General features: G+C 39.2%; 1 protein-coding gene across 1 annotated transcript in view; it reads left to right on the top strand.

The window, feature by feature from the left end:
* AKAP6 (A-kinase anchoring protein 6) overlaps nt 1-17,778 on the top strand; it is a 213,349-nt gene that overhangs the window by 124,683 nt on the left and 70,888 nt on the right. The window contains exons 7-8 of the mRNA XM_062576321.1: nt 5,119-5,267; nt 10,609-10,729. Of these exons, the coding sequence (XP_062432305.1) occupies nt 5,119-5,267; nt 10,609-10,729 (270 nt within the window). The remainder of the gene's footprint in view (nt 1-5,118; nt 5,268-10,608; nt 10,730-17,778) is intronic.

Genomic DNA, 17,778 nt, shown 5'->3' with positions numbered 1-17,778 from the left:
ACTAAGCTCCATCTCCGTGGAAGATACCATGAGCCCTGTGCTCCTCAACATCATCTTATTCAGTGGCTGCACCTGAGATGGAGCCAGGGTCTATTTACATTGTGCAGTAAAACCTTCTCCACAGCTTTATAATGTGGATAAGTAGTCACAACACTGTGATGGAAAACAAGAAAAATGCTTCAAGGCACAGATATGACCACATTAATGCTGCTGTAATGCAACTTAATTCTGGTAAGGAATTACTCCCAATTCTATCAGGGATCAAATTTGTCAGGACACTCACCAGTTACAAGGATACTACACGTGCCAAGGTTTTTGGATGTGCGTCCTTTTAGAATGATGCAACTCAGTTTGCATTGCTATAAAATACACGTATAGGTGAGCCTTCGAAGCATACGTGCGGCAAAATACCATCTGACCACTCACAATCTGGCAGACACTGGTACATGTGCTTTAATTTAAGAAATTATATTTTTATCCAGCTTAAGTTCAACTAATGGCTGAGGAGCTAAACTCTGTGTGCCTTTCATATATAATTCTATAGTAATTACAGTCTAAGGTAGTAATATAGCTTTCCTACAGCACTGTAGAGAAGGGATAATGCGAGAAATGATACTTGCATAATTCAAATTCAACCAAGTGTATTGCAATTTGTATATTTAAGAAACAGAATAGTTTGCTTACAGGAACGTAGTTCATAACAAAAGACTAATGCTCCCTCAGAAAGAGTGTTTGAAAATATTTTCCTTTCCTCAGCAATTCAGTGGTATTCGTTTCAGGGTATTCCAATATAAAAATTTTTGACAGCAGAGCACTGTTAGCAGCAAGTCCTCATCTCCAATTTACGCTGGTGTAAGTGCTGAGCGTCTCAGCTGACGCTCAGTGTATGGTATAACCTCTCCGTCTCCTTCCTTCCTCGCGCAGTAACAGCCATTATCCAGTGTCTGGTCTTTCTCCGCTCCAGAATAAGGTCATTCCAACATGTAGGTCTAACAAGAAATACAATGTATTCTCATTGATTTGTTATTGTCACTGATTACCCCCTCGTGTTTTATAGTGTCCTGTGTAGTAAAGGACATTTTATGTTGACATGCAGAGCCAGTCGCAAGGAAGAGAATCTGCACCCGGGGTCCCTCGGTTTATTTATAAACACTTGCTTTTTGAAAAATGAGCTTTCCGAAGACAGCCTTGAAAATATTTACCGTTATTAACCGATTACTGGAACAAAATGTTTGGCTCTAGTGTAGTTTTCCCCCGCAGGAAACTTTCTTCAGTCTTACTCAGAGACAGAGTCTTCCACACTCAGAAAAATCAGTGTTGTGTCTGTCCTTGGATTACTGGAAATATCCCTGTTTAATTTACAAATGAATATTGTAAACTCACTCCGTCCTGGTAGGGCAGTGACTGTTACAGAATCTGTACGTGTGTTTAACCTTACCCTCACCAGCATCTGTTCAGCTGTGTCTTTATTGGAAGAACGATTGCTTATGAAAGCACCACGAGGCAGAAAGCACAAAGTTAATTTTTGTTTTGTAGCTGGTGACCACTCCATCATCAATACTGCAGATTGCCTTTCCTCGCTTCTCTTTTCTTTTCTTTCCCTTTTTTTTTTCTTTTTAAAGTAGTCAATTTTTCGCATGCTTTAACTAGCTGCTTTCCCCAGAAGTAGGAGTTAAATTCCGCTTTTGCACTGGGGCATTGGGATGAACTGCTGTCTCCCACCCAATTTCCATTATATATATTTGGTATGATGCCTCTCTCTGTAGCCTTTCTCAGGATTTGCTAGACATCCATGTTCGTAGTGGTGTGCTCGTGGTAGTTAAGTTCTTACAGCTCTGTTTCTGTAACAGGAAAGTGCAGCTAGATCCGTTTGAAAATGCAAACACTGTTCCATGGCACTCTCAAAATAAGATAGAAGGTAAAACAAGTAACTTTTCTATCTTTGATTAACAATTAATGAAGAAGCTGCTGTATTCTGCCAGAGGACGGCAAAGCTTGTCCTTCATTACCACTACAGATCTTAAGTTGAGAATAAACTGCGGTGGATTTACTGTATGTCTGTGCTATACCAAACACTTCCTAGGCTGTGCCTGTTAGTTCAGCTTCTGCAGAATGGAACTTTCTGAAACTTAGGCTGATCAGTACCCCCTCAAGGTCTTCAAAGCCTCTCTGGATTTGCAGCTGATATCAGTGGAAGAGGGATGAAAAAACCCCATTAAGTACAACAGTGTGATAGATGAATTCATACACAAAAGAAATCAGAGAGATCCATCTGAAAATCTATGCTGCCTGAGTTTGAGTTGCTGTAAATGTTCATGGTAGTTGAAGAGAGCAGTTGGGTTTAAAAATGAAAGTGGTTGATTTATAGAGGGACCAGGTCTCTGAGGCAGAGCGTCTGGGGCACCATTGCTTGTAGAGGAGCAGGAGTCACAGCACATGGCGTGAATGGAGATGACAAGAGGGCCTGGTGGCCGCGGGGACGGTGAGGAAGAAGTAGGGGTGCTCATCCACCCCTCCCCGTGTATTTACTTTTTTCATCCCGTCTTTACATTTCCCCACTACTCTATTTCATTCCCCTTTTTCTTCTCCCATTTTTTGTGTCCATTAAAGTTTTTACCTGCTTGCAAGCATTTTTGCAAGTCAGCAGAGACTGAAAGTCTGAGAAAGCTGCCTACAAGACTCAGCTGCCTTGACTTTCCTATTTCTTCCTTTTTTTTCCCCTTTTGAAATATAAAATAAATATGGAAGGGAAATTAGAAAATACCAAAAATGTGAATCTTAAGTACTGGCATAGTTGTGCTATTTGAGCAATAGCATGTGTTCATATCATTTAGGCCTGAATTTTAATTCATATATGCAGAGTGTTCTAGAGTTTAGATTACATGTGAAAGCCTAATCTTTGGAATTCCATGCTTTGGAGTACTTAGCTGAGGGGGCTTGTACATAATTTAAATTAAAACAAATGAAATAGGAAAAAAAGCAAGGAGAATTATTGCTCTGCTCATCTTCATTTCCAGTTTCATCCTAAAAACCGGTGAAATTGTTTGCTTTAAATATTCCGAAAAAATAGGCTTAAAGTAATCACAGAAGTCTTTTTTTCTTTAAGGTAGTTGTTTGGGAAAGTCACTCACTATAGCAGTTTAGGCTGAAAGTGCCACCTCAATCTTAACTAAAATGAAAACAGTTAAGGAATAAGTGCTTTCTCGTAAAAATAAAATAAAAGCAAATGCAGATGTTTATATGGACAGCAAAGAATGCAGAAAGGCATCAAAATTAGTGCAGCTCAGCTAAAAGCTTATCTTTACTGGCAAAAAAATCGCCTGAAAAAGAAATTCAGCCAGGAACCCCTCTAGCCTGTGGGAAGAGATTGTTCACCAGCGTAAAGGGAAATGTATGTGCTGGGGGAGCCAGAATGAGATGATATGTATTTATTTGCTTCTTTTGGTAGTTTCTGAGTTCTGGAAACATCAATTTTAGTTAGTTTCTGAAAACAGTATGTTTTAGAGCTGTATTTAGCCGAAGTGCCTACTCTTGCTAGCTGCACAGTCCCTGCTAGTCCCCGCTGGTTGGTGTTGTGTGTTGCCTCTGCACTGGTCACCTTGTGTGGGTTCATTTCGTGTTGTTTTGGGTTAGGTATGAAAGCCTAGTATTTCATTAATACGCACGAAAAGACCTGAATGGTTTAATTAAGATTTTTATCTCCTACCTCCTCGGAAAATTGCTAGATTTTTTTTCTTTATTATTATTTCTCAAAAACGCATTGGGATTTATGGCCAAATGTAACGAATTTCAGAGTAAGAAGCTACTGGGAGAGAAAGCTGTAAACGTTTGAAAGAGAAGTTTAAAGTGGAAACGGCATTTCCACGTCAGTTATACCGTTATTCAGCCCAAACGGTGTCAGTGCTAAAGCAAGGCATAGGCACGTACTCCTAACGGCGGTCACCGCGAGCTCGTACAGGCGCTCCGGCTTGCTTTCGGGCTTGCTCCGCTGACGCTCTCCACCGCCCGTTTCCCTTCGCTCGCCTGCGTTTTTCCTTCGTCCGGACTCTGCCCGTTGCCCGTGCCCTTCGCAGCCCTTGGGCCCGCGCTCGCCCGGCGCGGCCCCCTCCCTCCCCGGCCCCCCGCGGCGGAGCGCCCGGACCACGCTCCCCCCATGCTGCTGCGCTTATTCCACGGGGGCAGGCGGGCGTCCTCCTAATGGGAGGAAGGCGGGTGGTTACCCAGAAGTAGCAGGTTTTGGAGCATTATCGGAATTTGTAATGGGTGGGGTGAGGAGGGGGGAGCTTTTTTGGGGTAAAGCATATTAAAAGAAAACAATAGCATATTGGTCCCGAAGTACTTTTGAACTTCTTCTACCCTCTGTTCTTCTCCCTGTTCCTAGGGGCAAGCGTGGCAAACAGCAGATTTCATCTTCATATCATCTGGTGCTCTGAGCCCCAGAATCAAACTGATCACCACAGCTGCAATAAATAACGTGTCTATTCAATAAGTTACGATGCTAAATATTACTCAACATTCTTTTGGCAAGTTGCAGAGTCTGATGGAAAACAGCACATCTAACTTACTGCCTTTTCCTTGCGATCAAAATTGCTGAGTAATCTGTGGAAACCAGACAGGAGAAAGCAGAATGTGAATAATACCAATTTGCTTGTTTTTGCTTACACTTGCTATTTAAAACAAAAATACCTACAGCAATATGGCTTTAACTGTGGTGCACAGTCAACGTGTTAACAAGGTGAACCTTGAAGCCTTCCGGAAATGTTATTTTATGTACCTGCTTTTTCTGTCATCGTATATGATTTCTAATATTTTTTTCAGTCACGTCCAGACATGTTTATGCAGCATTTGATTGGATGTACATCTCATGGAATATGTAGCACATGCTCCGATCGAAGCCTAAATAGTTCACTTCTAACAATTGGGAATACATTGTACTTTTATCTGATTTATTGATTCAGCCTTTTTGAGCACCATGCAAAGAGAGAAAATGTAGTGTGAATGTTCCTCCTGCTTGAATTGTTTGTTGCAGTCCAAAAGTAGTTGTTTTAAATGCATTCTTTCTGAATTAAAAAAAAAAAAAAGTTCTATTTTTTTTCTCTCTTTGTTTTCTTTCTCTAGGCTGAGGTTCAGCTATGCTATCTGGAAGCACAAAGAGATGCTGTTGAACAGATGTCCTTAAAGCTGTACAGTGAGCAGTACAACAGTAGTAGCAAGCGAAAGGAAGAGTTTGCTGATATGTCAAAAGTTCACACAGTGGGAAGTAATGGGTAGGGAACTATTCTTTTTGTTGTTTTATTCTCACTGATCTGTATTTTTTTTTTACATGATATACTTTTGCTTACTTCTAAGTTAACCAGGATTTTTCTTCCTAGGCCAAGAGGCCAGGGAAGAATCTCTATACTTTTTTTCCCCCATATATTAATGCAAAAATTAATGAGCTCTGGATAATTTACCTAAATTATGGTTTGTTCATAGGACTATCTAATTTTGTCTAATAGCAATCCATTGTTTCCATTTAAAAAAAGTTACATGTCCTTAGGCTTCAGGCTTTTCTCCTCCAATTTCTTCATTTCTTTTGATTTTTTTAGTATGTTTCAGTGAAGTATTTTCTTAACATGTTAGTATCTCTGAAAGCCAATTCTCTGTAATCATAATTCCACTAGTGAAGAGGAAAAATGTGAATGTGAAGCCAGTCACTTACAGATTAACAGTTCAAATATGACCCAGGCTTGTACTCTTAGAAAGCTGCAGTTTTAAGTGGTTTTTTTTGGTTTTTTTTTTGGTTTTTTTTTTTGCATGAGTTGGTCATCTCCATGTTTTTTAACACACACACACACACACACATGCATGAATGTGTATAGATTTTTGTATGTGTGAATGTTATTTGGCAATGTGAGCAAAGAGTCATGGACAATTTAATCACTGAAACGCGCTAAAAAAGAAGTCTTTCTAGAATGGCTGCCCCTCCCTTTTTCACAAAGAAGAAAGAATTGCTTTAATTGCTTGGTTTAAGACTTTCCTAAAGGCCTTTTAAAAACCATAGGTTCCAACTGCTAGCTCCCCCAAACGTACACAGAAACATACCTGTTAGTCATGATCCTGTTGGGCAAAGATAGTCCAAAGGAGCTGACTAGTGCTTACTGACTGGGTGCTTCCTCCTCCTGATGCAAGTTTTCTGCTAATAAGTAAATACACTAGAACTTTTCCTTTCTTTTTCCTCTGTAAGGAAAATCATTTACTGAGGTGCTCTCAAGTTCTTTATCTCCAGAACTTCTTTTTGCAATTGTTAACTCAGTGTTGAGGTCTTGGAAACAGTTTTATTAAATTACCGACTCTAAAGATAAATGAGCCTTGTAAACATCCCCTCCTATTATACGGAAAGATGACTGTTTTAGAAAAGTTGATGTGGGCTAATTATGTAGGATTACTGAGATCTTGATTACATATGCAGAAATCTGTCAGATTCTCAAGCGTGCTAGTGTAGCTAGTGCCAACCGTAAAAATAATTTGTTCAGAATTGGTGTGTATATGTATATAAATGTGCACTGGAAGCTAAATGTTCAAAACCAGCTTCTAATTTTGCAGCCACAGTTGAATGTGAGCAAGACTTAAGATTGGAGTTTTGCATGGGACATAGGAACATCTTGACAGACGTTAACAGGCTTTGATTTTATTGAGGACAGGGATTCCAAAGCTTTAAACTCATGGAAAAATCCAACTTATACCTCTACATACCCGATTTTGCAAGTAAAAAAAATAGTGTAAGACTTGAACGCACTCGTTTGCACCTGTATTTTTATGCCTGTTACTGATAATGCTAATCTAATACGATTCCCTACCTTTCTTATGCTGTGACCTAGACTTAAGGCTAGGTTCAACCCCCTGGGCCTTCACGGCCATGCCAGGCCTAGTAGGCTCAACTGTGTCTTCTGGAGCTAAAGGACTGGAGAAAGATGGATACAGTACCACATTTTCAGCCAGTGTAGAGTGTATGTTGGGCTGAATTCAGGTGGAAAACTTCTAGTTGAACAAGTCTAAAGTATTGTATTGAGCACTATGGAATTGTCTTCCAATTGCAAACATGTGACTCTTTGAAAATAAGGTTTATACTGCAGTTCCCTACAGCATGAAAGCTGTGGACAGGATTTCTGTAGCAGGATGATCACTTAGAGAGTTTGAGATCTCTGCAAAAAAGGGGCCAGTTTAGATAACTGGGAAAATTAAGGTATCATTCCATTCGTTGTGGAAGTTTGAGCGAGGTAAAAGAGTGCTCACAGGGCAAGCCAGCATTACTGTAGATGGAAAATTGTGCATATAGTTGGGTAAAAGATTGGGAGATTTTGTGTAGGACATAGCTAAACTGAGATAGGTAAGGTAGTGTATGCAGACCACAGTGAAGAACCAAGGATCTAGTGTAGAAGATTGAATATTGCAATGAGAGTGGAAAGGGTTCGTGCATATCTGCATGAAAATGGCTAAAGGGGCAGTGAAGGAGAAGAGAAGGGTATCCACTGATGAGAACAGTGTCTATCCAGGCAACAGGGAGTAACCAAGAAAAGCTGAGAGCAGCTACAAAAGGTTATGGTAGACATGGCTGGAGATCTTCCACCCCATCAAAACCAGTGAGGAATTTGTATCACGGGGAGTTATGCTATGGCGCCGTTCCACAGCATGAAAGCCAGGTTCTGGGACCTTTTCATCAGCTAGTACTGGGGCTTCATGGGTGAGGCTCTGAGATAAATGCATCACAGAAGGCTCCAAATATGCACAGAATACAAGGCAATGTTGAAGTTTAAGGTCAGAAATTTGATTTCTTCTATAACCTCTATAAAAACACATGTATGGAAAGGAGTGTCAACAAGTGATGACCCAGAAGCACGAAAGAATTTTTTGTCTGGCTGAATTTTTTTGGAAGACATACCAGTATGCTTACAGTATTTCTAAATGCCATCTGAGTTATGCCATCAAAGAAATAATACAAACTGGGAGTGTGTGTTAAACATGGGGAAAAAAGCTGATGGAAATAGCTCGACATTCCTTTTTATTTATTAATGCCACAGACGAGCTGGTTTTCTCATGAGAAGGGCGCTCATGAATTTTCATTCAAAATAATAAATTGATGTCCACATTTTAAGAAATATGTTTAGGGTTCAAGGGATTAGACATGCAACTCTGCATATCTGATTCCCTGTTTACTGAGATAAAATACACTTCTTAATGTCATTTTAATTATTATGTAGCTAATGATTTTAGTTTATTAACCATAAACCTTTACTAAGAAAGCTGTGGTTACCTGCTCTTTAACTACTCTTATACCATTCTTATTGGCAATGTTTGGGTACTTTTAATACAGGAATATTTTTTGCATAAAATAAAATAAAAAGATAACCTTTTTTTTGCACTTGGTAGATCTGGATTATCTGCTAAAATTAGTTCATTTCTGTAGTTCCTGCATCTGTAACACAGATACAGTATTTCAGAAGTTATGCTTTCCTTGATTCTGCCTGGGGCAATATGAAAATGACCTGCTAAGCAGGAAAAAAAAGTTGATTCTCAATATGAAAGGAATTTTCAATATACCACAGAAATATTGACAATTACGTTTTAATCTTAACCAGTCACTGATCCTACCTTTGCTGGTTTTCATTAATATCTTTTTAGGGGCTTAGTACTTTACATCCTTTTCCAAATTGATAGTAATCTGTATTTCAATTTAGATGTAAGGCATTAATTTTAAAAAGAAAGTGGTTTTTTTGAAAAAAAAATCAGAATTATTTCAGAACTATTAAAAATATTGCAGTCATATTCAAGAAAATATATTGATGATGCGCGCAGGCTGACCTCACTATCTTCAGGCTCAGGCAAATGGCTGCTACAGTCAGTTTGCTTAAAAGTGTTTCCAGTTGACTTTATTTTACAACAGAAAACAAGAAAGAGAAAAGTATGTAAACTAGGAAGAGAATCCCTGTAAGCCTTGCATCCCTTCTTGGGCTTTTTGCAATGCATCCTGTTTCCCTCACTCGTCGTTTTGGGTTGAGGTGCTGTTTAGCCGGATAGTTAGGAATCAGTAACTAGCTATCAGTTTTATGACTTAGGATAATGATGTTTGGATAAGACATAATGGGAGAATGGGAGAAAAAAAAAAAAAAAAAAGAAATGAGATCTGAGCCAAATACCTCCTGAAACTGGAGAAGTGCCTAAACACCAAATGAGACTCTTTCAACAATAGTAACTTGGCCTTTTTTTGCTAGCTTTTCTTTATAATCACAACATTGCTCATCTCCTCAGGTCACTGAACAATCATAAGCAAGTACACTTCTCATAAACTGTTGAGTAAAAGTATACTAAATACAGTGCATTAACCTAGAGAGTTACTTCAGAAGCGGGAATCGACGCCTGTGCGTTGTACAAGGCTTCTTTGTTGTCATCTCATTGAAAATAATGTCCTAGAAGGCCAGCGCTTTCCTCTGTCTTGCTTGCTTTCTTCCAGAAAGACAGTTCTCCTTGTCACAACTTTATCTGTAAGCTTTCAAAACTACCATCATGCCTATGATACTGTAGTCAATAACAACTGAAACTGCTAGGGTATTAATAACATATAACAACATGGGAGGTTTTTGTTTCTCTGCTAATTTTTGTAAGGGCATTGCTAAAGACGTGGAAGATTAAGGAAGTTTTTAAGCACTGGAGAAATGAGCTTTGGTGGAACGGGCACTATTGTTTGATTATTACGGGGGCTGTTGGTGCTATGACAAGGCTTTTGTTGGTTCCAATTCTGCAAGTTTAAAGATTCCTTTTCAAGGGGTATCTTTTTGACGAATGTGCAGTTTTTCAGCATGTACCTTCTGTCTTGTATCACGGTGTTTTAGAAGAATCTATGCTTTACTTATTCACTAGGCTTTCAATAGAGAATCACATTAATCCCTTTAAGCTCCTTATTCTAATGATTTATTTTGCTGAAAACCGTAGTGATCCTCCTTTGAATTTTAATGATTGCTGGCTATTCAAGGATTCATTGTTTTGACTTCCTGTCCTTACCTTTGTTTCTTACATGTCTGTAGGGAACACCTGTCTAATACTGTATCTGGCCTTAGTTCTCACTGGCTTACCATATTCACTCAAGCCTATCTTAAGGCGTTAAGTTGAAATGCTAGCTACTCATCCATGAAAATAAATGTAGGATATTTACAGAGATAGGCAGATAGACAGCAGAGGGATGGCTGAATGGATTGAGTCGTTTTCTATGAGAGTAATATTTTTATCTGAATTATATCAAGATGATTGTTGCAGAGTTTGCTCAATATAAAGTCAGCACTTTAAAACCCATTAAACAACATTATCTATGGGGGATTTCTATTTCAAAATTTTTGAAGCAAATGCAGCATGCCAACAGTTGTCAGGATTTAGCATCAGCCGCTGAATTTAGGTCATGGCACTGGCTTAAATTGGATTTCAGTTTTCATTTTCATCCACTCTGTATAAATACAGAACGTCTCCTTAGAAATAGAACTAGGAACATCATGAGTTTTCAAGAATATATTATTCTAATACAAGATTTTAACAACTACACTGTATTTATGCATAATACATTTTGTTCCTTATCTACAGCCTTTTGGACTTTGATTCCGAATACCAGGAGCTCTGGGATTGGCTGATTGACATGGAATCCATCGTGATGGACAGCCATGACCTGATGATGTCAGAGGAGCAGCAGCAGCATCTTTACAAGGTTAGCGCTACCGTTCCTGCCTTTACCTAGCTATAGAAGATCTGATTAGCTTGACAAGTCTTTCTCTCACAGGATATCTCTGCGTTCATTGTATGTATCATGGTGTCTATTAGAATTCCCTTCCCTGTCCCCAACCTCATTTCCATCCCCCGTGCGCTGACAGCCTGCACCGACATCATAATTGCAAGAAAGTTCCCTTTATCACATTCTATTTGGTGTAATTCTATAGAAGGACAAAGATTTGTCTTCGAGATGAATAGAAATAAATGAAACTGCATTAATAAATAGACTGAAACAAAATGAAGGGGGGGGGGAATGAAATGGTTGCATTTAACAAAATGTGTTTTGATTGGAGCTTTCAGCTGGATTTTTATCCACCTTTCAGACCTCTTCTGGGAAGAAAGAAATTTGCTTTGATTTTGGGTCTGCCGCTGCCAGGATACAGGACTCTTCCAATTTAATTTTTATTAGTTATACATAAAGCAGACATTGTCATGTTAAGTCAATACACTTGCTTGTGATTTCAGCAAAATCATTCTGAACTCGCGTATTGATTGTAGGGTCTTCATCTAACGTATAGCTGCACTGTTCCCCTGATCTGTCATAGCAGGCTTAGCCCAGGAGCTTTATCACTTCTTTCAGCTAGTGAATACTTTTAAGAAGTTCCACAAAATGCGTGATTTGATCTTAGATCTGTTCCAGGCTTCGCTGTGTGCCAGAGAAGCTGTAGTCTACGCGTATAAGGGGGTGGGGGGGGGAAGAAAGGAGGGGCTTTCCGCAGAAATATCAGGCTGCAGTAAATCTTCCTCATTTAGGCAATTTTTATTGGAGTAATTCTGACAGTTGTCATCCTTGAATTGCTTTGAGCATATGGCATATTTCAAAGAGCAGATTGTGAATCATAAAAAATAAAATTAATAACTAACCACAGAATCAGCAACAGTATAATGACAAGAAACAACTACCCTCTAGCTTTTTTTTTATTTCTTATCGAATAAATGGTACATTCAAGGTCAAATAGAAGTTGTTTCTTTCTTCTGCGGTTGCATGATTTGGTAATTTATTAAATATAATTTATTTTTTTCTTGGTTTGGCAACCTAATTTCTTGATGCTCTTCCTACATTTTATTCTCTCTAATTTTAGTCCTTTTATTTAAAATACCTAGTGAGGAGGTTGTTGAAGGAGTTAAAATATTTTTTTAATAGAAAATGTGTTCCATATCCAGCCTATTGTAGGCTGCAAGCGAGTTTCACTCAGTGGCCTCCATTTCTTCTTTGTCAGTCATTTCTTAAAGGTAATAACATCTTTTTTTTGTAACTCACTAAATACGTATCATACTTAATCACAGGTTAACTGTCCTGGCCCCAGCTAGGCTCAGCATAAGCAGTGTCAGAAATGCATAAAAAGTTTATTTTGAGTCCAGAATATGGTGTTTGGTAGCGTTTGTCTACATGAGACCAGTTCGTACCATGCCTAGTCTAACTACTACTTTCAGTCCTATACTAAAAGCATCAACAAATGTAAATCAAATGTTAAGAGAATAATCCACCCACCAATATGCACAAGATTAAAACTTAGGTGGTCAGCCCAAATATTTTGAACAACTGGAAGTGTGGAGTTTGCTTAAGTAGGATGAGTATTTGCAGGTAATGTAAAAAGCTTAAGTGAATGGCATTAAGAGCTTTAGCTTAAAAAAAAAAAAAAAAAAAAAGTAGTGTTGAAAGCCCCATAATTTTAGATATTTAAAAGTAGACAAAAGGAAACATTAGTAAATGTAACAGAGGTAACAGTTCTGCACTGGCAAAGGAAAGATTAGATAAATCACTAGTTCTTTATCATCCTTAATTTCAGACATTCAAGTATAAAACTGAATCATGTTCTTAAAACAGTACTAATAGTTTTAGAAAACTAGCCTAGTCAACCTTTCTTCTACTCCATAGTGACACCCTATTTATTCAGGAGGTCTTAGCTGGTCCGCCTGGTGCGAGCAGCTATGTGGCTTCGGCACTGCCTACACTTCACCGTGCACGGAGAAGTCATTCTACTCTGTAGGGAAAAAATCTATACGGAGACGCTCGGGCACCCGTTGCAATCGGAATTCCTCAATGGTGTGGGGTGGTATGAAAACACAGGTCTTGCTTTAGTCATTCTTTATCAGTTACAGCTTCAAATACGAACCTGCTAATTGCACACTCTGCTTTTCGGTGGAGTCTCCTGCACCCACAGATGCCTCTTCCCAGTTACTGAGCTGACAAGTAATTGCACCTCTGAGCCAGCTCAGCAAGCTGCCTCTGCCAGGGACCCTGCTGTGGTGTCACGATTGCCAACAGTAATCATTGCCCCTAAGGAGTCTGTGAATGGGAAGGAGCTATGATAAAACAGGTAAATCGGAAGGGAAAAGCATACGTTAAAGCAGCAGAACATAATGTATAAACGCTAAAATTGCATATGGGAAAATAGAATGTATTTTCATGGTTGGACTGTTTTCCCAATACGCTGTTTTCAGATTTGGTAGAGATTTAAGTCAACTCTCAGCTTAATTTTGTTTTGTAATATTCCAGGAGCTTCTTAGTTTTTATTAGGATTTCTATTATCTCTCTTTAACTAGGTTTTATTTTGCCCATAAACGTACCAGGAGTGTATAGCACAGCCATATTTTTCTTTTTAACTCTAAATATATGCTCTGACTTTCTTTAACACAGAAGTGGCTAGTATTGTTGGCTCTCATTTTAAAATTCCCTAGATTCAGAGGCAGACTTATAAAAAGAGAAATCTAGTCTTGATTTCCCTCCTTACGCTGCCCCGTAGCCCTACGTGATTTCGGCTTTATGCTGTTAAACTAACTAATGATTTAGAAAATCAGCTAGTGTTTGTTGAAATGGCAGAGAGTCACGGGATGAATAGCTGACAGCTTATTAGTCCTATAATGCTTTATCTGCTAACTAAGAAGAAAAAATTAGAAGAGCATCTCTATTGTTTTTGGACCCACATGTCTTTGTACTGCCCTAACAGCTCAGTTTAATGCCAAATGTATCGTGTTTACTTCATTTTAATCTACTGCATGTGAGCCTGATCTCATAAGCTCTAAGTACATAGAACTTGCATTGACTTCAGCAAGATTCTTGTGCCATTACTGGAGGATCAAACCCAAAGAATTTAAACTCCGCTAATTAGTCCTTTAGCGGGAACTTGAGTAATTCTCTACCTTGAATGTTCAGAAATGAAGCACATCAGTATTTACTGGAGCTGTGGAGATTAGAAATGAGTAGACTAGTCTGAAAAGTTAATGATAATTCCATTTTCCTCAGAAGATTAATTGCAAAACTTAATTGTGTTAGATTAAACTCCCATTTAAATAAGTACGGTATGATTGTTAAAACTGTTAGTATAGTCAGAATAAAATTAACCAAACACTTTTCTTTAAAAAACCAAATACAAGAAATTATATTTTTCTATTTGATTTTAAGTAATGTATTCTGTTTGTAATACAAACTGCGTAAGCCACATCTTGCGATACTAAGTGTTCGGCAAAGATGGACTTGATAGTGGGTGGCAGGGGAACTTGGGTAGTACTGGAAAGATTTTGAAAAATTAGCTGACGTGGCTTTTGAACAGGTTAACCGCGCAGCCCCTTCGTCAGAGGGGAGCAGCTCGCCGTAGGGAAGCGCAGAAGCAGAAGCCGAGGCTACCTTTCAAAAAAAAAAAAAAAAAAAAGAATAAAATAAGATAACTAAAATAAATAAAGGTGGCGGGAGGGGGGAGGCGCGCGCCGTTCCCCACGGGAAGGTGCCGCGCCGACCCTCCCGCGGGCGCGCTGCCCCTCGGCGCCCCGCGGCCCCCGGCGCATCAAACAAACCGGGGTGAAAGTTTCCCTCATTTGCATCACTTCTAGACAGCCCTGGCGCACTCTTTGCTGACAGGAAATCACTGTCTTTGTCACCTTTTCTCAGTGATCTCCTTTTGGCAGGGATTGGCCATGTGACCAGGATTAATCACAGCAACAGCCCTGGCTCAGAACCCAGTGACATGTTTTCCTCCGCACTTCAGTAATGGCGTGGAGGAGTCACTAGGAAATGACTGCATTAATTTCAGCGTGAAAAGATAATTAACACTTAAGGACTAATGCTCTAACCTATGGAGCGATTATTCAAATTAAAACTAATTTATCGAAAACTTGTGGGGGGGGGAAAAAAAACGGCCTTTAATGCGACTGCTAAAATAAGATGAGGCAAGTCCCTGGGTTTAAAAAGAGGAGCGTTTAAAGCAGTAATATCAATGCATAAAAACTTAAACATTTGAAACTGGAGGCTGAAGTACGTAAAGTGCTTGCTTAGATGATGTGAATAGGACAGCGGCAAACAAAAGCAGCAGTGTGCTCCGAGAACGGCGCGCTTGACGGAGTTTCCTTGGCAACAGAAATGCACTTCCAAAAGTAGACAGAACTTTCCTCAGAAAACATACTATTAATAACAACCTTCCGGAAGAACTTGGAACAATTTGACTGCTTGGCAATAATAATGCCAAGTGTTCTGCAAATTAATCTAACACATAACAGTTATGTTGCTCTTGCCCGTAATTCTCCCGAACCGGAGGACCGAGCTCTCTGCAGTCAGGGGATGCAAATGTGCGAAGCCGTGCCAAACGCCGCTAAAACGGAAAGAAGGCTCAAACTGCAGGAGCCTACGAGGATCAATTAATGTGCTTCGTATCATTTTAACTCGTAAAACAGATTAGTTTAATTGGATTACTTTGTTCCATCTAAAACAAGTCTTGCATACCTACTGAAGCGACATTGTGTTTCAAGCAGATTTTCCTTATAGAGAAAACTTATTAAAAGATTAACAGCCTGAAAAGTGATATATTTGGACAATAGGCTGAGAGGCTCGGTTGCAGTCTGCAGAACGTGAAGCTTTTTGCTCCCCCGATGCATATTCTGCAGGGTCCGGAGTGCCTCCTGCCTGCAGGTGGGAGAAGATGGTGGTCGTCGCTGCCGAGGAAGCTCTCGGCACCCTGCAGGACTGAGCCTCTTGTAGGTAGTAACTACAAATGTGCTACGCACACAGTATTTTTTTTAAATATGTCATCATTTCTGTGTGAGCCAAGAGAATAAACTCGTTTCAGATTTGCCCTGCCAATAGCAATCATTAGAATTCCACTAAAGGCCATAAGTTTACCAGACAGGAAGAGCGGAGTGTTCTACTGCCTTGACTTTTCCTGAATTCTTAGATCTAAAGGTTAAAAGTAATCAATATCTCATTGTGCAGCCTGATAATAAGTAATAACCATGATGCTAAAATCTAAATGATTGCAGATAGCACTTAGGTGTGTTGACTCGTTTGGGAGTTTTTTTTAATTGCAATCAGACTAGTCATTATAGCTTGCTAATAAACTTTTAGGCTAGCTTGCAAAAATGGCCACCATTTGGAAATATGACTGTAATACCACTAGCGAATTATGTCCCAAATGATGTCCCAGTGTGCAAGCTTATCTGATGAAGCATATGTAGTTCTTTCTTGCATATAAAAAACCACAGAAATCTTACTTTGCTAGATAGTATTGGTGAAGACATTCCTTAGCAATAGTAAATTACAGCACTTATTTATGTCTACACATATGGATTGATACATGCCCTGATAGAAATTACTCTTTGGCGTTGTAATGGTAGTATCTTTTTAACTGTCGTAATGTACAGTACAATGACTGAGCTTAGTTTTGCAGAAAACTCTAAACTCAGTTTTTGTTCTCGACTAAGTCTGGTAATTTCTGTGTGCTAGACTTTTTTTTTTTTCTTTTGTTTTGTTTTTAGGAAAATGAACTATTTTGTATGAGAGGTCTCCAAAATGTCTGATACCCCAAGCAGCAGTGAAAATAATTGTCTGACTGCTATTACAGCATCAACTGAACGAGTTCAGGACCTGACACAGCAAAGTTCTCTAGTCTCTTACAGCAAGAGTGATGAAATTGCTTAACTTTTTCTACATAAGTGTTTTCCCTTCAGTTGCACTGGAGAACAGAGTAAAAACTCCTTTATGACACCTGCTGTAACAACTAGCTCATTTTTCAGTGGTCCATGTGTTTGACATTGTAATATGATTAAATTTCTTGCTACCTCTAGCAAATTTTCTATTTTAAGCAGCAGCAAAGAAAATTATTGTTGGCAAAAAGTCTTATTTAAAGCAGATAAATGTTAGGTTTTAAACTCCCATATAATTACAACAGGAAAACACTGATTACCATGTCTACAGAATTACAAAGTAAGTCTAGAGAACAGAGGAAGAAAGAAGAATATGAAAAATATTTGTACATTTTCTTGGTTGCTTGCATAATATGTTTCAAATGTATACATGCATATCTAAGGCAATGTTTTAATTTCTGTGAGGCAGGCTCCCTGTATTTCTGGAAGAAGCAGCTTTATGCATTTCACAAGAGTAAGTGGGCTTCTCCCATTCCTGCCCAGCATGACGTTGAAGATGAACTGCACATTGCAGAAAAGCAGCATTTACTGAGCTTGTAGCAAAAGCTAGCACAGCTTTAGGGAGATTAAAGCAGTGTGTCCAGAATGAAAGAGGCATTCGACTTCAAACACAAGTAAATGCGTACCACATAACTGGCATCGCCGTTCCTGACTGCAGCTGCAAAGCATGGGCAATTTGCAGTCATCACATCAAGCATCTTAGTCAACTCCACCATCAAGCGTCTTAGTCGACTCCACGTGCTCCGGCTTGTGCCCTTGCGGGTATAAAGTGGTGGGATAAGGTCCCCAGCTTTGAGGCCTTAGAGCAGTGTCAGTTATTCGGCACTGAAGCGATGGTCTTACACACTCAGTTGTGCTGGCTTGAGTGCAGACGCCCAACAGTAAATTGCCCAAAGCCATTTTCTGTTCATTGAGCATTTTTATTGCTTAAGAAGAAAGAAAGAAAGAAAGAAAGAAAGAAAGAAAGAAAACAGGCCCTTAATTCACCCAAAGGAAGCTGAAAATTACCACCCTCATTACTTTCGATATTCTGGGCCTGCTTAGTGTCCAAGCAAAGTGGAAGGGGCTCAAGGT

This window comes from Rhea pennata, chromosome 5 (genome assembly GCF_028389875.1).
Source record: "Rhea pennata isolate bPtePen1 chromosome 5, bPtePen1.pri, whole genome shotgun sequence".
Lineage (NCBI taxonomy): Eukaryota > Metazoa > Chordata > Aves > Rheiformes > Rheidae > Rhea > Rhea pennata.
This window is presented reverse-complemented; position numbering and strand designations above follow the sequence as displayed.